Genomic DNA, 27,643 nt, shown 5'->3' with positions numbered 1-27,643 from the left:
TTGAGTTGTAAAAAAAAGCGGGAAAAGGCTGACTTGAACTTTTACCTTACATTTGCATTGGTATTATTTGGGTCTCAAATCGAAAGAACAAATATTAAGAAATTGCTTAAATTTTGGAAAACGGCCTTTTATGAGCTATTGAAGTATTTTATACAAAGAAAAATGGGTGTTATGGGTCAAAAAATTTAACCCAGTACTAATGGAAAAATACCAAGGAGTCCGAACATTTGACACCAATTTCCAAAACCTCAGCTAAGTACATCCTTAAAAAAAATATGTACAGAAGGTTAACTTTTCACCAATCCTCCATGTTTGTTGTTGTTAATAAATTTTGTAAGCCCCCCCTTCCAATCAACTTAAAAACGTGCAATCAATTTCACAAAACAACTTACGACTAAGATTGATCGTAAGTTATGAACAATTCAGTATACTTCAGATCAATCTTAGTCGTAAGTTTTTTTTGTGAAATCGACTCCTGGAAAACTGCTTCTTACAAATTGTCTTCTACATCGACATATGAAAAACATTGAAAATGTCATTTGTATAGACCATCACACTTCAATGTGACCACCATCACACCTCGGCATTACTATCAACAAGATAGCGTCACAATGCCACAATCGCACCTCAGCGTGATAAAAAACGCACTTCAGTGTCAAACCATCACACCTCAGCCTGACTATCGCGGTTCGGAGTACCATCACGGTTCAGAGTCCTACATATATAATATAAAACTTTCACATTACATATAGTTTAATTCTTACCAATTCTAAGGAACATGCAACCACTTGGGTTATATATCAGAAAATGTTGTACTCAGAGAAAAATATTCATCAGTATACATGCAATAAACTTGTTTTATTCTGCCACCATGGTACACTTTTATGATATAATAAGTCTGACTTTTTGATAATTTTAGGCATGTATCTATTGGTGTTACAACAGGTACAACCTTCTGTGGAGTGGTTGGGCATAGCAAAAGACATGAATATTCAGGTAATTCATTTCTGTGTACATAGTCTTTAGTACCAATAGGACAACAACACTTCTCTTGATTGTCTTTTAGTCTTTTCCTTCTTTTTTTTTTTTCGACTTATGAGTTTGAATGTCCCTCTTAGGTATTTTTTAGCCCTCTTCATGAGACTGCAATTTGATTAAAAGCTGGTCCATGTGTTTTACCTACCAGACACTATCAATAGGACAGAAATTATGTACTAAGAAGATATAAAGCTCTAAACATGAAATTTTGACAACACAATGTGTGTTGCTTTTGGTGAGAGAAATAATAAAATGCGAAAGTTAATATTTATAATTAGATCAGATAAATATAGAAAAATTAAGTTTGTTAAAAAGTCCATATTTTTTTAGTGATAGGAAGAAGAGTAAACTTTGCAGCAAGGTTAATGATGCACTACCAAGACAAAGTAACCTGTGATGATAGAACATTCCAATTATCCAGGCTGCCTGCTAATAACTTTGATGTTCTTATCACCAAGAGAATGAAGGGATTGCGAAATGTTGGAATTATTAGAGAATTTAAAGAAAGTGCTGAGTTAGGTGTCGGTGTAAACAGTGTTCCATATTTTCACTATCCGTTATTAGGTATGCATATGAAATTGAAATTCATTTTATGTTCTCCCTGTCTCATAGATAAACTAGCTTAAAACAAAATATTATGGGGATCAACATTATTAGATTTTAAATTCTCCCTCGCCCTGCTCGTCCAAATTTAAAGTATTTTATCTCTAAATTCAGTAGGCTATAAACAAGACAAACACAGATATAGGATTAGTTGCTCGCAGTAACATATTATTTTCTCTTGCGATACAATATTTTATTTTACTGTATTGTAGATATTCTTCCATTGAAACAGCATATAAATACATGGCATATAACGTTGTTCCTATTTCGCATCGTTTCTTTTTCCTCGGCTAATACCTCCAACCCTGTATGTACAATAAACATAGCAGCAACTGTATATATACCAATGTTACCAACTTCAATTTGACGTAACTGTGAGCACCTTTGATACTAATACATTTAAATGCCAAACTTTATATAGTACCATTAAACCCCCACCTGTAGAAACTGCCAAAACTTTCCTCGTGCCTTATACACCTAACATCAAATTTATAAATAGTACATACTGTTGCAAAACCAATATCAGAACTAGTTATACTAGTTCCTATCTATAAATATTTACTACAAATAGCAAACGGGAAAAACCCTATTTCAAAAGAAATAAAATACATTGATTTTGTTATAATTTTATAATTTCTAAGAAAGTTAAAAAAGCTGTATCTCAAGCAAAATTTATTATTTTTTAGCTCACCTCGTCCAAATGGTAAAGTAAGCAGTTCTCATCACATTGCGGCTGTTGTCATTGTCCATCATACATTAACTTTTACAAAAAATCATCTTTTTCAAATTTTGCTGTTATTGTTTGTAGACCCTTTATTGGAGTGATTGCTTTTTACTAGCTTTTTACACTTGCTTGAAATTTGAACAAAAAATAAAGAATATAGAGAGAAACTTAACAACAGGAAAAATTATCGGCAATTAACATGATTAAAGATGACAACAAAAAAGAGATTTTTGTCTTGAATTCTATACTACAATGTTTGAAATAAACTCATCATATATACCAGGATCAAAATTTTGTATTTGCGCCAGAAGATCGTTTCATCTACAAAAGACTCATCAGTGACACTCAAATCAAAAAGAGGTTAAAAAGCCAAATAAAGTACAAAGTTGAAGAGCATTGAGGACCAATAATTCCTAAAAGTTTTGACAAATACAGCAAAAAATAAATGAAAGTGTTCATTGTTAGGTGATCAACTCAGGCTCCTTAGAGCCTCTAGTTTCATAGCCATTTGTCTGTTAAATTACCAAACATGAAAGAAAACATTTAGAATTAAAACCAAATTTTATAAATAGGAACCTGATTTCATGAAGAACTTCACTTTTGAATGTAAAATTCATTATTTTGTTGTTTTTTGCTGCATCCATTTTTTTCTTCAAGGCTGTAGAAAAGAAGTAGAAATGTTTGAAGAGCAAGTGATAACTTTGAAAAATGAAGATGTTGGTAAAAAGGTCCGGCATCTTGTGTATGTGGGTGCTTCTGGGATAGGTAAAACCAGATTATTGGACCATTTGATAGTTGGTGCAGAACATAGAGACTTAAGGTATGATGGATTTATTTAGCTGTGTTAATATTTATAGATTATCAATGTTTTTTTAAATGCAAGTTAAATAACAAAAATTCCAAACTCTGAGGAAAATTCTAAACAGAAAGTCTCTAAGCGAATGGCAAAATCAAAAGCTCAAAAACATCAAATGAATGGATACATAACAACTGTCTTATTCCTGACTTGGTACAGGCATTTTCTAGTGTCGAAAAATGATGGATTAAACCTGGTTTTATAGCTAGCTTAACCTCTCACTTGTATAACAGGTTCATACAATGAGAGGATGTTTCTCAGCTACAATCTCATCAAAGGGCAACAACCCTCAGATGTGAGGTGGCAGAGAAACATCCTTGAGTCTAAAAGACAACTGCTGATCTGTGTATCGCTCTTTTGCCTATGATATCACTGATGTTTATATTGACAATAGTATGGTTTCCTTAGTTTCTAGCAATAATTCTTTTCTTAGGCAAGAAGCATTGTATGAAAAGTTATCACAGAAAAAGATCTATTAAAGGAAAAATACACCAAATAGCAATTTTCAGCATTTGTAGAAAAAAATAACATTGTTTGGGAAAATTTTGTTGTTATATTGATAGAATGGTATTTTTTTTTATCAGCATGTTAGTCTATAACAAAGTGGTTTTCATATCTATACTATATCAAAATGTTTTACAATTTGATTTTTTTGGGGTGTATATAACGATTAAGCATGTAAAAATAGTTTAGCATGTTAGCCTATTACAAATAAGGGTTCATATTCGTGCTATGCTTTGCATGTTTTTGTTCAGACAGAATTCTGCTGTAAATTATTTCAGGGATACTATGCTATTAAACAAACAAAATTGCAAAACCTTTTTTTAATTTGAAAATACATTATAATCTGATAAATTTTAATTAATTTTGAAGCTATAACTTTATTATTTTTTTCAGAGTGATATCCTGTGCAGTGCAAATGAATGACAGATTTAACAATAATTTCCTGACCAGGCATATAATGAGAATGTTGATAACAAGTGCCGGTTTCTCCCACCAAATAGACAGGGAACCTGAGATTATAGAGAAAATAGCATCAAAAGGCTTGTTGGGGAGTCTTGGCCTCATGCCACATGTACTTGGTACACAGGTAATATACAGGTGAATCTGTTGGCAGATAGTTGATCCATTTCAACATCTAAGAAAAATTTAAATTCTTCTTGGTGATATTTTTTTGTTAAACTGACATGTTGATCTATCTGTATTGTTGTTACGTGCTTTGTTTTAAAATTTAGAAATTGGCCTCTGCATTTTTCTTTCATGTCAGCAAAAAATTCATTATAAAAATAAGGAGATGTGATATAATTGCTGATGAGACAACTACTAGTATTCACCATAGTTCAAATGAAGTGCAAGTTTGTCAAATATATCTACAAAAAATCTTCCTATATTGAAATTTTGAAATATTGAGAAAAAACAATTACAAATAGTGAGAAAATATTAGCATTTAAAAAACATTTTGACTGTCAGATATAATATTTGATATCTGAATCAAAAAAGAAAAAACCTGGCATTTTAGCATTGAAAAATTGATGAAAGATAGATTCATGGCTTTAAATTCAAGAATATCTGTATCATTTTTAGCTGTCAAAGGTTAACATTTACATCAAGTCAGATGAGGTTATGGGAAATCCAGATGATTTATCCAAAGCTAATGAACTCATTGGTACAATAGCAGAACTGGTATGTATATTCTAGGTTTCATAGATGGTATGTCTTAAGAACCGAGCTCTACAAATTTTGAAGTAGTGTATGTCGAAATTTCTAATTTTTGTCACCCTTTCAGAGAATTGATTTCCTTTAAAAATTTTGAAGAATTAATTATCAAATTCGAGGCAATTTATTAGAAAAGACAACACACCTTGAATATTCCTAATGAATTTTTAAGATTCATGCCAGTTCTTTAATATCCAACAAATAATTGTTTCAGTAAAGACAATGATGACACAATGATATAAAATCATCAGATTCCAGACAGATCTGGGGGTTTAAAAATACATTTCCAAATGTGAATTTTGAAACTTAAAGCCACACAATATACTTAAGTTTCTTGACACAATCTCATGTTTTTTATTCACCTTTTCAGTGTATCTATAAAAGCACCCCAGTTGTCATAATATTAGATGATGCTCATAACATAGATGAGGAATCCTGGACCACACTCTATTATTTGAGCCAACTGACCCATATTCTTTTAGTACTTTCAATCAGACCTAAAGCAGTAGATGAACCATCTTGTCCAGCTGCAGCCAATTTCTTTGACAGTCGTAACATATATATTGAAGATATAGGGGGGATAGAAAGTAAATACTTGACAGCATTAGCCTGTCAGTTGATGGATGTCGTAAGAATACCAGTTGCACTAGAAAGGTAGATAATTGAATTATGAAGGCATTCATGTGTAAATTAAAAAGATAAAATATAATTTTCCTCAAAACTACTTTCCTCCCCCCTGAAAAAAACCAAAAAAAGCCAAAAGATTGATTTGTTGTAGGAACTCTTGGCTATTAGTAGCAGCCATTTTTTTATAAGTGGAGGAAGACTGAGTGCTTTAAGAGAACCATGACCTTCTTCATTGAAAATAGCAATACTGGTCAATTCAGATCAGAGTTAACCTGAGTCTTGACAGGCTATCAGCATTGCTGACAAACTTCTTGTATCACTTGGCTACTGAAGCCCCCAAGAGAACAAATTGATAAGAGGTGCAGGTAACTGAAGACAACCAATAAAATACTTGTGTACCTTTTCAGAGGATTCTTTTCATTCTTATTTCTAAAAATAATGTGAAAACAAATATTTTCAACCAAAATTAAGATTCACAAAATAGTACTTGGGTGGGAAAGGAGGGAATACATTTTATGTTGCCCTACTGTAATATAGTGTTACAATTTTTAATTTTTACTTTTGAAATAATCAGTTATTACTTTTAGATTACTGAAAGAAAGATGTCATGGTGTACCATACTGGTGTGAACAAGTTCTAATTGACATGGTAGAAAAGAGGCAGTTGATGATAATAGAGACAGAAGAAGGAAGTCATATAGAAGAGTCTACCATTGCTCCTAATGCTAACCATATCAAACGTATACAGTACAGAGCTGAACACCCTGCCGCTGAGTTTAAACAGCTCAATGATATATTTCTTACAGCTACTTCAGTTAGTACATAAATATAGATGAATAAGGTGGTCTTCTGTATATTGCATATTTTTGTAAACTACAATTTATTAGTCCTTTCTTATTCTTAGCTTTATTGTACAGATATTCACATTTGTTTCTCACAACAGATATTGCCAATTGAATTAAAGGTACTAATGGAAGGAGATGTGATGTAAACATATGCTTATTAGACAGCAACCCAATAACACAAACATTTAAAAAAAAAAAGACATCTAGAGACCAATTTATGTTTATGCTTGTGAATTATAGATTTTTAGGTTTTCTGTATTAAGGTATTTTAGGCAGAAGAACTAATAATCAGGTGACACATTTGTGTATGGCCTACAATAGTAGCTGATGACTGATGTGAGGTATGACAAAGAAAATATTTATTTTTGGCCATTTTATTGGTGCTCCATTGATGTCTTAATTTTTGAACACTCAAGATTCTTTCCAAGTCTAAAAATTATCTCCTTGATATAAATATTTCAGATTGAAACTTTAATGGACAGCAAAGAACCAACATCTGCCAACTTTTTAAAAGATTTGGGATACATCCATAAGGAGACAGAACACAAGGGAAAGTCTAAACAAAGAATTGCTTTGTTTTCTCCACATGTCAATCCAGTAGATATACCTGTACCAGACATCATGAAAAGTTAGTGATGGGTACTTACCTTTTGAGGGGAGGGAGGAGGGGGGTGGGTGAAACCTTGAAGGAACTTTCTTAATGTTGGATGCTGATATTTGTTTTTTTATACGACCGCAAAAATTGAAAAGTTTTTGGTCGTATATTGGTACAGTAAAACCTGTATAAACCGGCCGGCTACGGGACTATGAAAAAGGGCCGGTTTGGACAGTGAGCCGGTTTATTCAGGTTTCCGTTTCGACCGGAAGTTAATGACTTGTGACGTCCGATATTTTGCATATAAAAGTTCTCTTTGATTGTAAAGAATATCTGATCAATTAAAATACTTTCACTTCGTTTTCCATTGTTTGCATTTGCATCATAATGCTCGCCAAGGCCGTAACTAGGCATCTTATTTTAGTGAGGCAAAATAATTGAGCTGAGGGTATGAAATGAATGGTGCAAAATCCTGCGTTCTAGGCATTTTTAGAGAGTTTGATAATGTTTTGAATTTGGATAGTTTTTATATAAATTGTTCATATTGAAAGACTTTTACTAATACCAACTTTATTTGAATTTGTATGTAAGATAATCATCCAAATATAAATTTAAATCTGCCGCCAGAACATAGAACAAACATCGATTCAGTAGAGTTTGCCAATTATTTCTATTGTGGGTTTAGTCAAATTGTTTTAGAATCATAACGTTGGTCTGCTTATATCCTTATCGCGATGAACATGGAGCATGGCAAGACCGCACAACCTCTCGCCACTCATGTATGCTCTTTTCCTAGATTTCAGTCGTTTCAGGGCAGTCTGTGTTTCTAAAGGTAGCACATTATCATCAACACAATGATCAATGTCTTCTTCCAATTCCTTCTCCATCAGCAATTCGGTAGCAGCATCGGTAGTAACAGTTTTGTTTGCAAAAGGGAATTAAGCTTTCCTATAAAGGCTAGCATCATCATACAGTCTCAGTTACAAAATATTAAACTCGCTTGTATGCTGACAAAGAGTAAACAAACTAGGGATAGTATGAGATAAGATACATGTATATGATCTATCTATAGAGTAAGTATATATGATATGGGTACAGGGGAATTAAAATGGAGTTTTGACGTTTACATGTAGGTCCGTAATTTCAAATTATTTCTGGAAATAGTCGGTGGTATTTTAGTTCCAGAATCTATAAATTTAGGGGTTAGGGGTTGGGGGTGTCTGATTCCGAAACCCCGAATATAAAGAAATGAAATTCCGTAGTCCCGAATAAGTAAAGACAAAATCCTGTGATAAAGGTTCTATACCATTCCTCAATAATGTCAAATTGGAATATGGGATGTTCTTTCAATTTTTAAGGTTAAAGAAACATGGATCATGAAAAACTAATCCATGCATGTTTCATATTATTTATATTTTATTTATCTGTAAAGAGAAAGATTAAAGTTGATGAAACGGAGAAATGAATACACAGACAGGACTGCCCCCTTGCGATACCCACTAGTCTACTTGATTTGTCAGTCTACTTATCGTTTTTGGATTGTTCTAATGAAGTTAAATGCAATACGCAGACTACGTTCACAAACAAATTAGTTTACTAGAATTATTCCTTCTTTACCTTCAGTGTCGCTTTTCCTTTTTCTGCAAGAGCCTGTTTTTAACCAGAGATCCATGATGATTATCGTTACTAGGTTAATGTAATTGAGAAACATCACCCGTTGAGATGCTGAGTTATATCCAGGAAGAATAGTTTAAAGGAATGATGACAAGTTATAGAAATTAAGGTTGAGACAGAACAACAAAAGACTATTTTATTTGTATATATGTATAAAAAAAAAAAATCAGTGTCGATATTTTAGTGAGGCAATTGCCTCACTTGCCTCAAGGGTAGTTACAGCCTTGCTCCCGTTGTTTGGATTGTGAGACGAGAGTTTCGATTTACTTCCATGATCATTTATTTGAAATGTTGGAATGGCCGATTAAAAAGCCAGAATATTATCAAACGTAATTTCACCACTATCGAAACGTTGTCGTACAGTGTTCTATACCCATTGATTGTTGTCATCCGGGTGTTTTTTTATTATCAAGGTCATTTGTTTAGGGGTTCACAGCAGGGAACCCAGGGTTTCAACATCACGATGTTAATTTCTTATGCTGCGATTTAAATTTGTTTATCCAAGTTACAAAACGTAAGTTAAATCCGAGATATATTCGGTGTGTCTTGTCGTTTAATTGACACGTTTATAATGTTTTAATAAATAATACAGCTCACTACTGTACGATTGTAAGTTCACGTCACAGTTTAACACCTTACTAATTGATTATCCTGAAAAGTCATATTGTATAAACAAATAAGTTTTCGATATCACAAACTAGTCAAAACATTTACTAAATTTTATCATCGGTATAAAGACATCATTCGTAAATATAGCTCAACATGCAGAATTCTAATACGTTCAGGTATTTCACATCCAATTTTTTATGGTAATATTCTTTATAAAGCACAAAGGTGTCAGTATTCACCTCAGAAACTTACAAAACCTTTGAATAGACTTATTAAGAAGGGATATAATTACGATACTGTTGTCAAGTCATTAAAGATTGCATATTTTGGCGTTAATATTGAGTCACTGATAAGGTCTTTGCATCGGAACTAAACACATTTATTCTAAAAACAGTTGTTGGCATGACACGGGTTATGTTCTTCTCATATATGTTATGATGGTATGATACTAAACCCCTAACGGGAAGGATTGTGCCTGATGTTCATATGATGACATCATAATCTTTCAGTCAGTTTAATTGAAGTCTGGAGCTGGCATGTCAGTTAACTGCTAGTAGTCTGTTGTTATTTATGTATTATTGTCATTTTGTTTATTTTCTTTGGTTACATCTTCTGACATCCGACTCGAATTTCTCTCGAACTGAATTTTAATGTGCGTATTGTTATGCGTTTACTTTACTACATTGGTTAGAGGTATAGGGGGAGGGTTGAGATCTCACAAACATGTTTAACCCCGCCGCATTTTTGCGCCTGTCCCAAGTCAGGAGCCTCTGGCCTTTGTTAGTCTTGTATTATTTTAATTTTAGTTTCTTGTGTACAATTTGGAAATTAGTATGGCGTTCATTATCACTGGACTAGTGTATATTTGTTTAGGGGCCAGCTGAAGGACGCCTCCGGGTGCGGGAATTTCTCGCTACATTGAAGACCTGTTGGTGACCCTCTGCTGTTGTTTTTTATTTGGTCGGGTTGTTGTCTCTTTGACACATTCCCCATTTCCATTCTCAATTTTATTTGATTGCATATCAATCATTGAAATTAATTAGACATACTGGTTTTGACAGGTAATAATTAATGTAATTAAGAGTATTGGGACTTCATAATTAGACCGGAATTCGGAATACACAGGGTCCGGTTTACAAAGGGTATTTTAACAAAGACTTTGAAGGGAAAAAAATGGGACTTTCATTTTCGGCCGGAATGTACAGGAAACCGGTTTATTCAGGGTCCGGTTTAATCAGGTTTGACTGTATGATGTTGGCGTTGTCATCGTCGTTTGAATACTTTTAGTTTTCGCACTCTAACTTTAGTAAAATAGAATAGAAATCTATGAAATTTTAACACAAGGTTTATGACCACAAAAGGAAGGTTGGGATTGATTTTGGGAGTTTTGGTCCTAACATTTTAGGAATTAGGGGCCAAAAAGGGCCCAAATAAGCATTTTCTTGGTTTTCGCACTATAACTTTAGTTTAAGTAAATAGAAATCTATGAAATTTTAACGCAAGGTTTATGACCACAAAAGGAAGGTTGGGATTCATTTTGGGATGTTTGGTACCAACAGTTTAGGAATTAGGGGTAAAAAAAGGGCCTAAATAAGCATTATTCTTGGTTTTCGCACAATAACTTTAGTATAAGTAAATAGAAATCAATGAAATGTAAATGCAAGGTTTATGACCACAAAAGGAAGGTTGGGATTAATTTTTGGGAGTTGAGGTCCCAACAGTTTAGGAATTAGGGGCCAAAAAGGGGCCCAAATAAGCATTATTCTTGGTTTTTGCACCATAACTTTAGTATAAGTAAATAGAAATCTATGAAATTTAAACACAAGGTTTATGACCATAAAAGGAAGGTTGGGTTTGATTTTGGGAGTTTTGGTCCCAACAGTTTAGGAATAAGGGGCCCAAAGGGTCCAAAATTGAACTTTGTTTGATTTCATCAAAAATTGAATAATTGGGGTTCTTTGATATACCGAATCTAACTGTGTATGTAGATTCTTAAGTTTTGGTCCCGTTTTCAAATTGGTCTACATTAAGGTCCAAAGGGTCCAAAATTAAACTTAGTTTGATTTTAACAAAAATTGAATAATTGGGGTTCTTTGATATGCCAAATCTAACTGTGTATGTAGATTCTTAATTTTTGGTCCCGTTTTCAAATTGGTCTACATTAAAGTCCAAAGGGTCCAAAATTAAATTAAGTTTGATTTTAACAAAAAATGAATTCTTGGGCTTTTTTGATATGCTGAATCTAACCATGTACTTAGATTTTTTATTATGGACCCAGTTTTCGAGTTGGTTCAAATCAGGATCCAAAATTATTATATTAAGTATTGTGCAATAGCAAGAAATTTTCAATTGCACAGTATTCAGCAAAAGCAAGAAATCTTCAATTGCACAGTATTGTGCAATAGCAAGAAATTTTCAATTTCACAGTACTGTGCAATAGCAAATATTTTCAATTGCACAGTATTGTGCAATAGCAAGAAATATCTAATTGCACAATATTGTGCAATAGCAAGAAATTTTCAATTGGAGTTATCTTTCTTTGTTCAGAATAGTAGTTGAATCAACTTAAATCATTGTTTTATACAATATACAATGTATATTCACTTGTACTACCAACCAATCTTTACCATTCAGTGATAACAAGCACTTTATTTTACATTTTAATATATTATGATGTATTGAAGAGTAGTTATTGTTGCAAACTCCATTAGAAATTTGAATTGATATCAGTTTTGGAAAAGGGGGATGTGAAAAAAAATGGGGGGGGGGGGGGGGGGGGGGGGTAATTTTTTCTCATTTCAGATTTCATAAATAAAAAGAAAATTTCTTCAAACATTTTTTTGAGAGGATTAATATTCAACTGCATAGTGAATTGCTCAAAGGCAAAAAAAAACAAAAATTTTAAGTTCATTAGGGACGACATCAAAAGATCGATGTAGGATAAAAAACTTAAATCAAATAGTTTGGGGGTGGGGGGGTCAACATTGTTGCAAGTTTTGTTAATCTAAAATCGATTTTACATATATCCTTATTGGTCAATCAATTTTTCCCAAATTAAGTTAAGAGGGGGGGGTGTGGGGGTCAGTGAAAAAACTATGTGAATTAAGTTTTTTATCCTTCATTGAACTTTTGATGTCGTCCCTTAGACCACATTCATTCTGTGTCAGAAACCTATGCTGTGTCAACTATTTAATTTTAGATTTAAATAAGTTTGAAGAAGAAATCTTTAATTGATTTGTAAAATCTTGACATTTGTTTTGTGTAAAAAACCCATATAATGTCAAAAATTTGATCACAATCCAAATTCAGAACTGTATCACGCTTGAATGTTTTGTCCATACTTGCCCCAACTGTTCAGGGTTCGACCTCTGCAGTCGTATAAAGCTGCGCCCTGCGGAGCACCTGGTTTATCTTTTGCCTAAGGTTTAAAAAATATGTATGTTTGTTTCCTTTCTCTTGACAGAAAAAATGAGGCAAGTATGGAGGTGAAATATTTTTTTTTAATTATTTACATCAGCATGAGACATTTTGCTTTTTGGTAGGACCTTTTCCATTTTTGTAATGGACATTAAGTTGTCTACAATTAAAGAATGTTTTAGCTTTAACTTAAAGCAAAATATGCTTTTTCAACAAAAGTTAAAAGTAGTTTAGGCCACACCAATTCGATTCCTTGTTCGACGGACCCGCTGCACCTATTTTTTTCAAAACAGAATTTTTTTATTTTTTTTATATTCCCGCTTCCTGCATCCGGAAATGTAATCATGTCCATTTCCCGCACCGTTGTTTTTGTAAATATTATAAAAAGATATCAACATTTGATTTAAAATCACAGTCTAACCTGTATATAGTGACTTTAAACATAAAATCACCCCACCACAAGGTGTAAATATCTGTGAGAATATTTGCTTCAGCATGAAACCTATTTATCCAAAGAGGGAGTGCTCCGATATAGATTTATAACAGTGCGGAAATACCTGTAAAGAACAAACAATTGGTTTCTTTCCCCCTTACTTATATTCCCTATCAAAACATGTTCGCTGTTAGAATAAAGTACGAAGAACTTCTGAAGGATTTGCCTTCAACTGCAATCATATTGTATGCTGGCGAAACAAAACTATCTATAGCCACTGCATGTTTATGCACCTGTCCTGATTGATTCAGGGGCCTGTCGTTCAGCAGTTATCGTTTGTTGATGTTGTTCATAATTTGGTATTTTCCTGTTTGGATATATATATAAATTAGACCGTTGGTTTTCCTGTTCAAATTGTGTACGCTAATAATTTTGGGGTCCTTTATAGCTTGCTGTTTGGTCTGTATCAAAGCCCTGTGTAAAAGGCCGTACTTTGACCTGTGTTTGTTATTATCAGGTTGAGAACAACCCTTCCTCAGATATGGGGTCATTTTATTGATGTAGAAAAGAAAACAGAAATACAAAGGATTTGTATAGTTCTTCTATACAAAACCTTTGAAAACTTAGAATTTTGTACTCAAAAAGAGGAGAGTTGCATCATATTTTAAACAACTTTTTCTAAAAGAGGGGTCCACTTATTTTGAATAATATTAAACTGTTAAAGTAAATGTGTTAACATGGTTAAAGTCCAGAAATATTACAAAATTCTTGGACATGTTTTGACCATTTAATACCAGATAGATATATAGTTCTTTGAGAAAATATGAGCTCTTTTATACAAACAAATATATTATAACTTATATTGATCCCTCATAAAACATGTAAAAGGGATATTTATAACATTAAGGGGTTGCCCCCAAACTGATTATGACTTGAATGGAGAATTGTCTCATTGTCAGTCACACACACATAGACCAGATGTAACTTTTTCTTGGTGAACAGGGAAAAAATACATCAGAAATTAAAGAAATGTCAACGTACAAGTGATAAATCAAGTTTTAATATTGTCAAAATCTACTTTTTAATGTTTACAAAAAAAAAATTATAATCGCTCGCCTTTACTTTTCAAGCTTCGCCTCAAAAATTTGCAAATCAAATATTTTTTTATTAAAATTTTCAAATCGCTCGCTCGCCCCATATTTTGGAGTCCAAAAATCCGTAGAACAAGAAATTAAATTGGTGTGGCCTTAAAGTTTAAAACGAAATCACTGAATGCACCTATATATTTATATATTGCTAATAACTGAATACCTTTAAACAACTCGATGCGTCCATCCATCCTGTAATAGGTTAAGATTCTTTACCATTTTGTTGTGGTCACATTGTCTATCAACCTGAAATTTTTTTCAATTTCCAAACTTCAAAATTGTAGATCTGATTACTGCAAAGATAGATTCAATGAGAGCCACAGAACAGTTAATTGTCAAATGTGCCTCAGTATTGGGAGAGACCTTTCCTCGAGATATGATAGAGAGCATTCTACCTAACGTCAACCGAATCAAAGCTAGGAAATCCTTCAAAGTTCTCAGAAAGACAGGAATATTTGAATGTGCAAACTTACACAACCCTCTGTATAACAAATTCTCCAAAGATGACGAGGAATATGATATTATGGAATGTTACTGTCCAAGAGACGATGAACATATAGATAGAAGTCTTTGTAACCTGATGAAGTTTACTAATCTGATACTGATGGAGACGTGTTATAAGATACTGATGGAGAGTCAGAGAAAAACCCTGCACGCTAGTGCTGCTAATTATCTTGAGAAACAGGCTGATCAGATTAGGAAGGATATTCCATATTATGCTTTGGAGAGACCTCCTCCAAAGTTTAACCAGGAGGAAAAAGGTAGGTTTATGTTGTTTTTGTTGATTCATTGGTTGTTGGTGTTGAACTCAACTTTCAGCACTTATAGAGACTACTTTTTACTGGTGGAGGAAACAGGAATGCTCAGAGAAATCAAACAACATACTGCAGGAAAACTGGTAATCCTAGTCAGTTAAGATTGGCGTCATAAGCAATTACCCACATGTGTTGGTTTTGTATTTATTTTGTGGACACTTGGCTCTCTATGCAAATCTTGATGGGTCCAAACCAATGGAAACAAAAGTTATTATTAGAATGAATACAGATTCCAACTTGGTAATGCAAAGTTGCTATTAAATAATTTTGGCTTTTTTTTAGCCTTTTTTGGTTATTTGTCTGACCTCAAGTATTTATACTTTGCTCTACATTTTGTTGGTTTTGAGCATTTCTAGTGAATATTATTCCAGAAAAAGGCTTCAGATGCACCTTACTTACAAACATTTTCATATTTTATAAACATCTTTTGGCTTATTTACATGGCCTTCAACCAATGTGATTATTTGCTACAAAAGTTATTTCCAGTCAAGAGCTTTCACTATGATCCAAATGGTAAAGGTAAAAACACTGAAGTGCCTTAATAATTCTGCACATATTTATTTTTGAATTCATTACTTACAGATAGAAATCACAGTAGAAGAAGAAGTTCTAATAGAGTTGAAGATATAGCTATAGCTGATGCTGAATCTTATATGAGAGTAAGGGGCAGGAGGAAAGGTATTCAGATACAGTGAGTTTTACTTAGTATTGTTATTTACTTATTTTTTCTTTTGAACCCTTTTGCCGATGAATCTCGGACTACTTTATAATTTTCTTGACATTTTTTCTTTGTTTTATTAGTTGTATTAAAATTTTATTCATTATCCTCTATCCAAAAATCCATCCTTGAGTGTATTTTGGGACAAAATCATTGAATATGTTTTAAAACTTTTTCTGTTGTTGTAGGGATGTAAGCGTGCTCCTTCCCACATTGTTGAAGTCTATAGAATCAGACAGAACACAAGATCAAGCCTGTGAAAGTTTAATGCCAATATATAGCCAGATCTATCATCACAGGAAGGCAACACAAAATTACATGAACATAATAGATATATTGGTGGAGGAGGCTGCTGCATCTATTGTCATGAAACAAACATCAAATGTAAATTAATACATTAAAGTAATATATAAGTTCTGTTTTACACCTATTTATACTCGTCAAAAATATTTTTGGGATCATATAATAAATACTCTGTCTGTTCATTCTTTCTGTCCATCTTTCCATCTGCTGCTCTGTCCTGTAATCAATGTATTCAAAGCAAATCAGATGTAAACTTGAGTTTCAAAGATCAAGGTCACTTTTATTAAAAATATAAGTTTTTTTCACCTTTAATATTATATAGGTGAAATGTTAGCAGTTAATGTAAAATAAGAAGATGTGGTATGATTGCCAATGAGACAACTATCCATCACGTGTTTCATTTGTCCTCCAAGCATTCTATAATTTTGAACCGTTGAAATAAAAACATTATCTCTCAAATAATGTCCAGTTCAGGGATCTTTAGGTGTCAGACCAGCGATTTAAGAGTCCCAATCTGTTCAACAAAATTTTGCAATTTTCACAACTTTCTTAATATTTAACCTTAAGTTTTAACTTCATAGAAACCAGTTATCAACTTTCTACATGCCAATTTCCAACATACCTTTAAAGAAGAGGTGTCCCGAATAGAGGTATCACTAAAAATAACCCCTGGTTTTGTGGAAATCTTAAATAAGTATACTATGGAGTGCATTAATCCTTTAATATTGAATGCAAATATTCGAATTAGCTCTCGCCGCGATATAGCCTTTTTGTGCTAATGCGGCGTAAAGCAACCAACAATCAATCAATCAATTGAATGCAAACTCATAGACAAGTAAATTTTGGCTGAAAAATGGTGTGAATATATTTCTCTTTCACCAAAAGTTTCATTTCTGCCAATTTGTTGGTTAGTTTCAGTAAACAATGACATCAAATACACTATTTTTTGTCCAAGTAGGCCTACTTTCACATACATTCTAAATTGCAGGGAGTAATTGGTGGTCTGACACCTAAATTTAGTTCGCAAAATATTTCTGTTTGGCCTTTTTGTGAATCCAAAATCTTTCCCATTCATAAACACTTTTTAAGAAATATGAACTGAAAATAAAGACAATGATATAAAAATATTGCATTTTAATTCAGGCCATGAAGAAATTAGAAGATGCAGAGGAAGTAATTAATGAAATGATAGATAAAGAGAAAATGGATGAAGAAGATGATGATTTGTATGTTTTGTATGCTAAGCTTGCAAGGCTTACTGGAAAGGTATGTTACTCTATTTTATTAACTTACAGGATGAGTGGCCATACTTACTTCTTCTCTCAAAGCTTTAAAGCAGAATAACAATTTTTGGGGAGGTATATACATGTAATATATTTAAGAAACATTACAGATGGGTCAAACCATATACTTTGAAATTGGCCTATTCTGCTTTTCTACTAAAGTGTCTACCTTTAGGAACACAGATAGGATTATTTTTTTATTGAATATTCTATAAATCATCTTATAACCTGTTTTATTACTAATTCAAATATAAGAGATTTTTATGCCCCACCTCCAATGTTTTCCAGTCTGTGTGTCTGTTGGTTCATCTGTCCTTTCGTTTGTTCGTCTGTCCCACTTTAGGTTACAGTTTTTGATTAACCCTTTCAAAGCTATACACAACATATGTCGCAATGATGATGCTGTCAGCCTCTGCAATTCACATCATATGCCGCGTTGACAATATGGATTTTTCATCCAGACTCTTAAACCATTCGGTTTTCTTTTGCCGGTCCTCTCTAATTATACCCCCGCTTTAAAAAAGGGGGGGGGGGGGTATACTGTTTTACCTCTGTCTGTCCTTCAGTCAGTCTGTCAGTCCGTCCTTCCGTCAGTCCGTCAGTCCGTCAGTCAGTCCGTCTGTCCCATGAATATTTTTTGTCGCATTTTTCTCAGGAACTACAATACAAGGATTTCTGAAATTTGGTTGCAGGGTTTATCTAAGTCAGCTATACCGTGTGATGCGTTTTCAGATTGATCACTCGACAACTTCCTGTTTACCGAACACTTGTATGATTTTACACATGATAGCCAAGTTGAAAATTTTCGTCACATTTTTCTCAGGAACTACAATACAAGAATTTCTGAAATTTGGTTTCAGGATTTATATAAGTCAGCTATACCGTGTGATGAGTTTTCAGATTCATCACTCGACAACTTCCTGTTTACCGAACACTTGCATATTTTTACACTATTAATATTATCCACTTGCGGCGGGGGTATCATCAGTGAGCAGTAGCTCGCAGTTTCACTTGTTTTTCCTTGTATGAATTGAGGATATACAAGGTCCTGTTTGTGATTAAAATTCCAGACTTTTTATGGTAAAATCATGCAGTAGAAGGAAAATAAAAACAAATATTTTGACAAATGCTAATGGGGGAAATCGAAAATGACGCTGTAAATATGGAAATGTTTCAGCATTTCAATTGCCAAACTGACAATGAGAATTAGTGAAAAGGTTTCCTGTTATCTCAATGTGTTTATTACATTTGATTCGTGTGGGAAATATGATTAGATCGATTTTTACCATATGTAGAAAAAGGGGGGAAATGGATGTGGACTGAAAATTTTGAGGATGGAGCAACTTATTTGCGCCACGATTACATTATGCGTTGTGTATGGTGCAAAACACTACGGAATCTAGCAACTGGTGTCTATTTTATTATATAGCAGATAAAACAACAAAATAAATGAAGATTAAAAGTAGCTTTTATTCAAAATTCAACATAAATACAATAATTTACACCTTTTACCTGTTAATTAGTCTGTAGCCTGATAAATATTTTACTAAAATGATTGCTTAACATTACAGTTCATGCTCTCCTGAGCATTTTTATGCACTAATTTTGTCTGTATCTCTTATAATAAAAGTGATACTGTTCTAATGAATAAACAACAACAAAAATGCGGCAGCAGCAGCAGCCATTTTCCTTTTTTTGTGTGTGTAGCATTGAAAGGATTAAGTTGATGTCCAACCAAATTAAATCTTATTACACATGTTCTCAAAGATATGATCTTTCTAATTTTAATACCAAATGTCCACTGAATACGGTGATGTTAATTTAATATTTGGGCAAGTTGTGCCCCAAATATTTCCATATAATATTTTTGTTATACAATATATTATGTTGTTGATTGTAGGCTTTGTATGTATCCGGAGAAAAGGAAGATGCCTTGCTGTATACTAGACATGCTGCTAAATTGTTAAAGATAGCAGAACCAGAAAGCTACTGTAGTACTCATGCTAGATATTATTTCTTATGGATATTTCTAAAATTTCTTAGAATTTCTACAAAACCTAGAAAGTATGTATTTCTTGACATATATGTGGAAGTATTAATAATTCATCAGTATTTTAGGATATTTATGAAATTTTGTATGTATTTAACAGGTTGAACTGCATCTGAATATCATGCCGACTGGAAATTGTACAACTTTTGTTTATTTTTCATCTCTATTAACCCTTATATTCTAATTTTCATATTTATTACATATATTTATCATAGAACAGATATGTGAATTATTCCAATTAAGATATTCCTCTTTTAATAAACGTGGTGACATAGACTTTTACCTCATATGTTAATTATTTCAATGAAGATATTTTCTCTTTTAATCAATGCAGTGACTTACACTTTTACCCTTGAAAAAACAGGTAAATGCAGTCTATACGCTTAACCACAAGTCCTACGGCCTTGGTTTGTAAAATTGCTTTCAGGCTTGTAAAATTCATCTCTACAAGCTTATAGAAAGACAATGGCATTAAATAAAGGAGTAGGTCCGGTAAGGGCCGATTTTGGCCTCAAATTTCAGGTTCATCTAACCAAGGATTTTGGACACTTTTTAAACACTTAAGTGTCTATTTCAATTGATTCAATTAGTTTATGTGAAAGGTTTAACTGATTTAAACTGATTTAGTCATTAAAAACGTTCCAATTCAAGCTTAAATATGAAAAACCTATCAAATATGCCCAAAAAACGTCACTTTTCAGATGTTTTTTGTCAAAACTGAAAGTGGCCGCATCCGTGTTCATCCTCAACTTTTATATATGTTATGTATTATTATCAAATACAACTTATATTTCAATATTATGAATGAACACGAATGTGGCCACTTTCATTTAAGACGGAAACCATCTATAATTTAACTAAAATGCTAAAATTGTGAAGATTTCAGTAATTTAGCATGACTTAATGATGCTGGTACACGATATATGTGCATTGTATTGTCAAAAACAGCCCATATTTATGTAACAGAAGTATTCTACTTTCCAGTAAATAGCTAAAAGATTACATTTTCACAATTTTGTAAAACTGCTATATTTTGGGGCCAAAAAGGGGTCTTACTGAACCTACTCCTTTCACAACAGCAAAAAAGGAAAAAAGAAATGCATTATTTGCATTAAATAATGTCTTGTTAAATCAAATTCTTTGATGGAATGATCAAGATTGGATTCAAGCGATATGTTTGCTTTGTTGATTAATTACAATATTAATTTTAAACAGACCATCAACGAACAAAACTGTAGAACAAGGATATTGTTTGTCTGAATTGTATGAATTTGAAAAAGAGAACAATGAAGAATGGAAGATGTCTATCAATAGTTTTAGACAGATGATCAAAATTACTGGCAGATTTAGTAATTTACATCAGGTATATTTCATTTGATTTTGGTAAATATTTTATTCTTTTATATCATATATACATATAAATAAAATAAGATTTTCTTAAATAAATTGTTTTTTTCCTTCTATAGGTGTAATACCACCATTGATTTTCCCCTATTAGTCTTTGTTAAATTGGCACTTTTAAAAAAAATGTACAGTATTTACCTTTATTTCAACCAAAGAAATACTTTGCATGAATAAAGTTTAATCCTGTCCAGTGCTACAGTGAAAATTTCACACTACATTTCATTGCATATAAGAAAGTAACCAGCACCGGAAGTAAACAACCCAATTTTTACACTATTATTTACTGGTTACCTGCTTTGGTAACTAGGTAACCTTAACTTTCCAAAATATTTTATAAGACCATCAAATAAACAAAGAATGATGCTTTCAGACACCCAACATACATGTTTATGACTCAGAAAAAATTAAGTGCATTGAAATGCAGGGTTCATTTTCTACAACTGTCAAATTCAAGGGAATATTTTTTTAGACCTACTTTCGTATGCAACCGGATGTGCCGTATCATGATTTGGTGGTATTACACCTAAAGAACACCTAAATGTCAAATAAACTTAATGTAATTTTTTTCCCTCCAATTGCAAGTTATTTCAAGCATAACTGCCAAGTTTTGTTTCAGTCAGATCTATAGTTTCAGAGAAAATCACTATAATGTAAGGTCATATCCTACGGCGATTTCAGTCTTATTTCTTCGAAAAATCCTTTTTTCAGTGTATCATTATAAAATGCAGTGTTGACTAATATCTGATCATATACTCATGATCTAAGCATTCAAACAATTAAATAGGATACAAAAGACAACTTTAAGATGATATACAATTTTATTGCACCTTTTAGAGTTCATTTGAAGGTCTGTTTTGGTCTGTTTTGGTCCATTTTCCTTCTTCCTTCTTTTTTCATCAAAACTTGATATCTTTTGCCTAAAAAATAAAGCAAATGTAATTATTTTCCCAGAAAAAATGAAAGAAATGTAATGTCAAATCAACAATTAAAGTGTTTTAGCTGAAAGAACTGTTTCTATAAATGTTAACAGTCTCCACCGAAGTTTCTATAAGCCCTTATGTGTAACTTGAGTTTTTGGTCTGTTCCCCGAGTATGACAAATAACGGTTCCCTTTCAGTCAATCATAATTGTTATGCAATTTCGTATGCAACCGGATGTGCCGTATCATGATTTGGTGGTATTACACCTATATAAATGCTTGAATATTTTAGAAAAAGGATCCAATTTCAGTTTGGTATAGAAAGAGAGTCAAAATATACCAAAGGGATTTTCAAATTTACAAGTTTAAAACAAGCTGACAATGCCATGGCAAATACAATTAAAGACAAACAGAAATCAAAACACAACATAGAAAATTAAATACTGAGCATTACAAACCCCACCAAAAACTGGGGGTGATAATTTTTTAGGTCAAATATGCATTTAAGAATACCTGGTTTTAATCTCACTGTTGGTTACTTATCTTTATGTTTAGTATAAACTTATTTCTTTCCAGATGATTAGAGCTTACAAAGTAATGATTGAATTTTGTGGAAAGTACAATCATCCAAAAATGAAGGATAAACTAGAAAAAGAATTTTTGGCAAGGTAATAATATTTTTTTTGTAATAAGTTCTGAAAATACTGTAATTCAGAAATTATTGTATGTATTACTTATTAGAATTTTTTAACAATGGACAAAAATGTGAGATTAATTGTTGCAATTTCAGGAAAAAATCTGCATATATGAATAAGATATCAGAAGGCGAGTTCTTAAATTGCAATACTCACCTAGTTGCATTAATTGGATGAATAAAAACCTTGCAATAAATTTTGAATTTTCAGCAATTTGTTTAAGTTCAGATTATCATGTTGTTTGCTCTTGATATAGTAAAATATCAGCTGCAAGTCACAATATTAAGCTTTTTGTCGAGTGAGTGCAGCCTTCATAGTATGTTGAGCTGATATTATACAATCTCAATATGCATATATCCTGATAATCGATTTATTGGGCTGTATTTGGAAGTGTTTTCTTTGTTTCACCAGCAAACCAGATGATTACTTGATGAGTTTGGGTCAAACTTATCAACATCAGTTCAAACATTATGACGATGCTGTAAGTCAGTGTCAAGGTATTTGATGTCAAAAAGCTGTGATATGCAATTTTATTAAGAGTTGAGCAGAATGATATAGACAGTGAGACGACCCATAATGGGCCTTATCAGTCTGAAGATGAGCAACTTTTTTTCCAATTTTGCCTTGCCAGTTTTCTGTGGTGTAATGTAAAAAAAATGAACAAATTTGTACACTAGAATTCTTGTATACCTGTGTATTCACATGTAGTTTTATTTGTTTTTAGTTGCTTAGCAAGAAGTGAGGAACTACAAGCTGATGACCTGGCTATGATGTCTGAAGTCTGTTCTGATATCTGTCTAAAAAGTTTAGAGAAAGGAGACATCAGTCGAGCTATTTCTTCTGGTAAACAAAATATGAGCAGCAATTATGTCTGGCAACAGTAGCAAAATGGAGGATTATACTTTTTCATCTTCAGCAGTAACAATTTTTTCTCCTTATTGGGCATATTCCAATGAAAAATGATTGGGAACTTTAACCAAATACTAATCAACTATAGGTTTGAATGCAAAATAAATGATCAAGAATTCATAAAATATAATTTCTACAATCCACTAAATAATTGGTATACAGAAGATCAAAAAGTTCATAGTTTTTAAATGTTTTCTCAAGTCAGTAGTCAGTTTTATTAAAGTGAAGTAAGTTTTTTACTTGTGTAATAGAAGCATGCTGTTTTAAAAAGATATTATTCCACATTATTAATCCTTTTATCTAGAAAAGTTTTAACACTTAAATATTTATTTTGTGGGTTCATGTTTTATATTTTTATCACTGTCTGTGTGTATATTTCGTTTAACATGTGATGTAAAGCGCTTTGAGTAATATTTTTTTAGATTTAGCGCTATAGAAAAATTGTAATAATAATAATATTAATATTGCATTTTATACTTGCCATTGTATGAGATATTTTAATTGGTTTAACTTTTCTTAAGTAGATAAATTTCTTCGTGAACTGGTCTGGAATAATTATGATTGAACTGCTATAAACTCTGTAGCAAAGAAAACCAAACCAAACAATTTAATGTTTCTTGATTCAAATTGGAAGTGTTAGCAATGTGATATTAAACACAAAACACGATTTGTAAAGATGCAGCAGTTATTTTGTAATGAAGAAAACTGTCACCTTTCCTCTTTATTCCAGGTACAGCTGTTGTAGAAATTGGAGACAGTATGAAACAAACTGACATCAACAGAACTGTTTATCCATTAATGGCACTAACATTACTATTTACTGATAAGTATGTATTGCAGCTGAAATTGTTTCATAATAATGATTAATTAATTAAGTTTATTTGAGAATTGTTGTCTTGTCAAAATATCAGTTTCCTTCATCAAATTGAAAAAAACTTACTGTCTTTAGACTTAACGATCTGTATAGAAAGTATGTTAAATGTGTAAGGGGAGATAATTCATTTTGGAGATACAAGTTTTGATTTCATGCCCACGTCAATTAGTTTTTTATTCTTTCTGATACCTGCCTGCATAATATAATTATAAATATTTAATAATTATATTTTTAACAACTAGAAAGACTCCTTGTTTAGACATCATGCAGAAGATGAAATCCTATAACAAGAAGAAGTATAGCACAGTTGGTCAAGCCTGGTATCATGCCATTAACATGGAGGTCATGCTTAGCTGGAGTAAGTATTGATGGTCAATAAACAAAATAAGAAGATGTGGTATTATTACCAATGGGACAAATCTGCACCAAATACCAAATAATTCATTAGCAAGCATTCATAAGTCATGGCACAGCTTTCAACAATGAGCCAAAACATAACACAAAAGGCTATCAATGGCACAAAAGTAGCAAATGTAAAATAATTTAAACGCTAAAAATAATCAACCTGATTTATGTACAAAATATTTTGACCTCTTTTTCTTGGTTCTTTGATCAGTGTTTCAATATGTGCTATATGGATGTAAGTTTCTCAACTAAGTAATTATTGGAATGTGAACATATTCAGACATGGGTCATCTTACCCGAATTCAACCTTACTTTCATGGTTTAGTTTTGATTCTCATTTGCAATTAGATTTTGATATGTAATATAAAATGTTTTTAATTTCAGATATATCTCAGGAACCATTTGATGACAGTTTAGATTTTGCCACCTATTTAATGAGCAAAGCAGATGCTGTCTACAATGATATGCTCCCAAGATACATGCTTACCATGTCTATAGCAATGTGGTAGGTGGCTATTTTAAAACACAGGGAGGGATCATTCAACTTTTGGAATTGAACTATGGGTTTATATCTTCATTCTTAGGAATAGGGTGTCTCAGCAATTTAAACCTCTTTTGAAGTCTACAAATTGAAAGGAAATAGGTTATTGCAGGACAAAAAATTATATGGGTGGTTGTATTTAACATACCAAAATGCAAAGGGAGTGTTGTCCTAACTTATTATGCCCACCTACGATAGTAGATGGGGCATTATGTTTTCTGGTCTGTGCCTCCGTTCGTCCGTTCGTTCGTTCGTCCGTTTGTTCATCCCGCTTCAGGTTAAAGTTTTTGGTCAAGGTAGTTTTTGATGAAGCTGAAGTCCAATCAACTTGAAACTTAGTACACTTGTTGCTTATGATATGTTCTTTCTTATTTGAAAGCCAAATTAGACTTTTGACCCCAATTTCACGGTCCACTGAACATAGAAATGAAAGTGCGAGTTTCAGGTTAAAGTTTTTGGTCAAGGTAGTTTTTGATGAAGCTGAAGTCCAATCAACTTGAAACTTAGTACACTTGTTGCTTATAATATGATCTTTCTAATTTTAATGCCAAATTAGACTTTTGACCCCAATTTCATGGTCTACTGAACATAGAAAATGAAAGTGAGAGTTTCGGGTTAAAGTTTTTGGTCAAGGTAGTTATTGATGAAGTTGAAGACCAAACAACTTGAAACTTAGTACACATGTTCCATATGGTATGATCTTTCTAAATTTGTTGCAAATTTAGATTTTTTATCCAATTTCACGGTCCATTGGACATGGAAATTGATAGTGCGAGTGGGGCATCTGTGTACTTAGGACACATTCTTGTTTTAATATCTGTGGATAGTATGGGTTAAAAAAAAGTGCTGTCCCAGGGGAGGACATAGAATTTTTTGGAACAGCTTTAAGGCTGTAAGCTATTATTAAGTATGTAATGTAAGAATTTTTATTGGTTATTGCAAAGGGTCCCCTTTTACTTAATAATACCAGCCTTTCACCACAATCAGACAGGCTTGAGCCAAGTCTGACATTTGAATGTGATTCTTCAATTGCCAATTTAAAATTAATAAAGCCATAATCTGAAACAAAACAGATGTCCAGATAAAAACAAAGAAATGGTGTATACATGTCATGGAGCTCCTTTAGAATAATGATAAAAATAGGAGTTAGCTTTCTAAGGGAGATAATTTTTCTACTTTCAGGTACTGCAGACATGACCAGTGGTCAAGTGCCCAGATTTGGTTTGATTATTGGGAAGTGTTTGATCTTGGAGAGATCAATTTTCTATCAGTCTATGTCCTAGCCAGAAAGATTGAGATCATGTTGATGTCGCTTAGTATCAGTAAAATTACAAAACCTAAGTTTCTATGGAAACAGTTACTAACAGCTGCTTCAGAGGTATAAGTTACATCAAAATGAATTTGTTTTTTTGATAAGATATTTTAATGTTATGCCCATCTTCATTCAGTTTGATGTATGTGTTAATGTTTAGAGGTTCAGGACAAATTTGTTTACCTATTTGATAAATGAAATTGTCCAATTTGAAATTTTCCTATAAAGTTGAAAATAGACTCTTGTGGATAATCTACAGTATTACCTATTGTAGACCTAAAATTTTCACATTTTATAATTTCCTCCGCTCAAATTAAACTTTCTATGGAAATTTGGCCAGTCCATGGAAAATCTATAACAAATCATAGATTATGTTCAAATTGGTTTGAAGGATCTTTTTCAGTTTAATATTTTAAAAAGGATAACTAAGATTTTCATTTCCCTATAAGATACTTATGCTTTTCCATGATATTGGCAAAAAAAAAACCCACCCCAAACTATAAACTCTTGTTTCATAGACTCAGATTTAGGGCTGTTCCAAAACAGGTGGGTAAAAGGTCAGAAGTCATATTTATTAAAATTGATAGGTGGCAATGGTCATTTGTGAAAATGTAGAAGAGTTATTAGATAAGGCTTGTATATCAGTTGAAGATTATATATTTTTTTTTAACATGCCATTTCATTTCCTTTTTTTTAAGGATCTCAAGAAAATGTCAGTTGCTGTGAAGAAGGTAGTCACACTTAAACCAAGATACCACCATTTGAATGCTTACCTACTAGCACTGAAGCAGAAATATTGTTGGTCAAAATTAACCATCATAAGGGCATTAAAATTGGCAAAAAAGCAAGGGAATAAACTAGAATGTGGATGGATAAAACACAACAGACATCACTGGTTCGGAAGGAGAGCACAAATAAGGGGAGATAACCCTGCCGCTGCTGAATGGTACAAACTGTTCAGTAACTCATACCAGCAAGGATTTTGTACATGGCCACTAGTTGCAAAATAGACTTATGAAAATGTTGAGCATTTGTGACATTATTTATAACTTTGAGATTATTATGTAAGGTTGTAATTTCATACCCAGCTATGAATGAAAATGTGTTGTTAATAGTTACTTAATAGAGATA

At 32.5% G+C, this 27,643-nt stretch overlaps 1 protein-coding gene across 1 annotated transcript in view; it reads left to right on the top strand.

Moving 5' to 3' along the window:
- LOC139516175 (adenylate cyclase type 10-like) overlaps positions 1–27,643 on the top strand; it is a 41,668-nt gene extending 14,025 nt beyond the window's left edge. Inside the window, exons 12-32 of the mRNA XM_071306082.1 lie at positions 920–996; positions 1,369–1,602; positions 3,023–3,185; positions 4,119–4,311; positions 4,806–4,904; positions 5,308–5,591; positions 6,152–6,377; positions 6,871–7,036; positions 14,569–15,045; positions 15,682–15,790; positions 16,006–16,201; positions 17,264–17,386; positions 19,304–19,467; positions 20,669–20,816; positions 22,353–22,444; positions 23,196–23,314; positions 24,111–24,207; positions 24,497–24,612; positions 25,044–25,164; positions 26,383–26,578; positions 27,211–27,643. Of these exons, the coding sequence (XP_071162183.1) occupies positions 920–996; positions 1,369–1,602; positions 3,023–3,185; positions 4,119–4,311; positions 4,806–4,904; positions 5,308–5,591; positions 6,152–6,377; positions 6,871–7,036; positions 14,569–15,045; positions 15,682–15,790; positions 16,006–16,201; positions 17,264–17,386; positions 19,304–19,467; positions 20,669–20,816; positions 22,353–22,444; positions 23,196–23,314; positions 24,111–24,207; positions 24,497–24,612; positions 25,044–25,164; positions 26,383–26,578; positions 27,211–27,522 (3,712 nt within the window). The 3' untranslated portion in view covers positions 27,523–27,643. The remainder of the gene's footprint in view (positions 1–919; positions 997–1,368; positions 1,603–3,022; positions 3,186–4,118; positions 4,312–4,805; positions 4,905–5,307; positions 5,592–6,151; positions 6,378–6,870; positions 7,037–14,568; positions 15,046–15,681; positions 15,791–16,005; positions 16,202–17,263; positions 17,387–19,303; positions 19,468–20,668; positions 20,817–22,352; positions 22,445–23,195; positions 23,315–24,110; positions 24,208–24,496; positions 24,613–25,043; positions 25,165–26,382; positions 26,579–27,210) is intronic.

The sequence above is a fragment of the Mytilus edulis genome, chromosome 3, assembly GCF_963676685.1.
Source record: "Mytilus edulis chromosome 3, xbMytEdul2.2, whole genome shotgun sequence".
NCBI lineage: Eukaryota > Metazoa > Mollusca > Bivalvia > Mytilida > Mytilidae > Mytilus > Mytilus edulis.
Note: the sequence above shows the minus strand (reverse complement) of the source record. Positions and strands in the feature narration are given on the sequence as shown.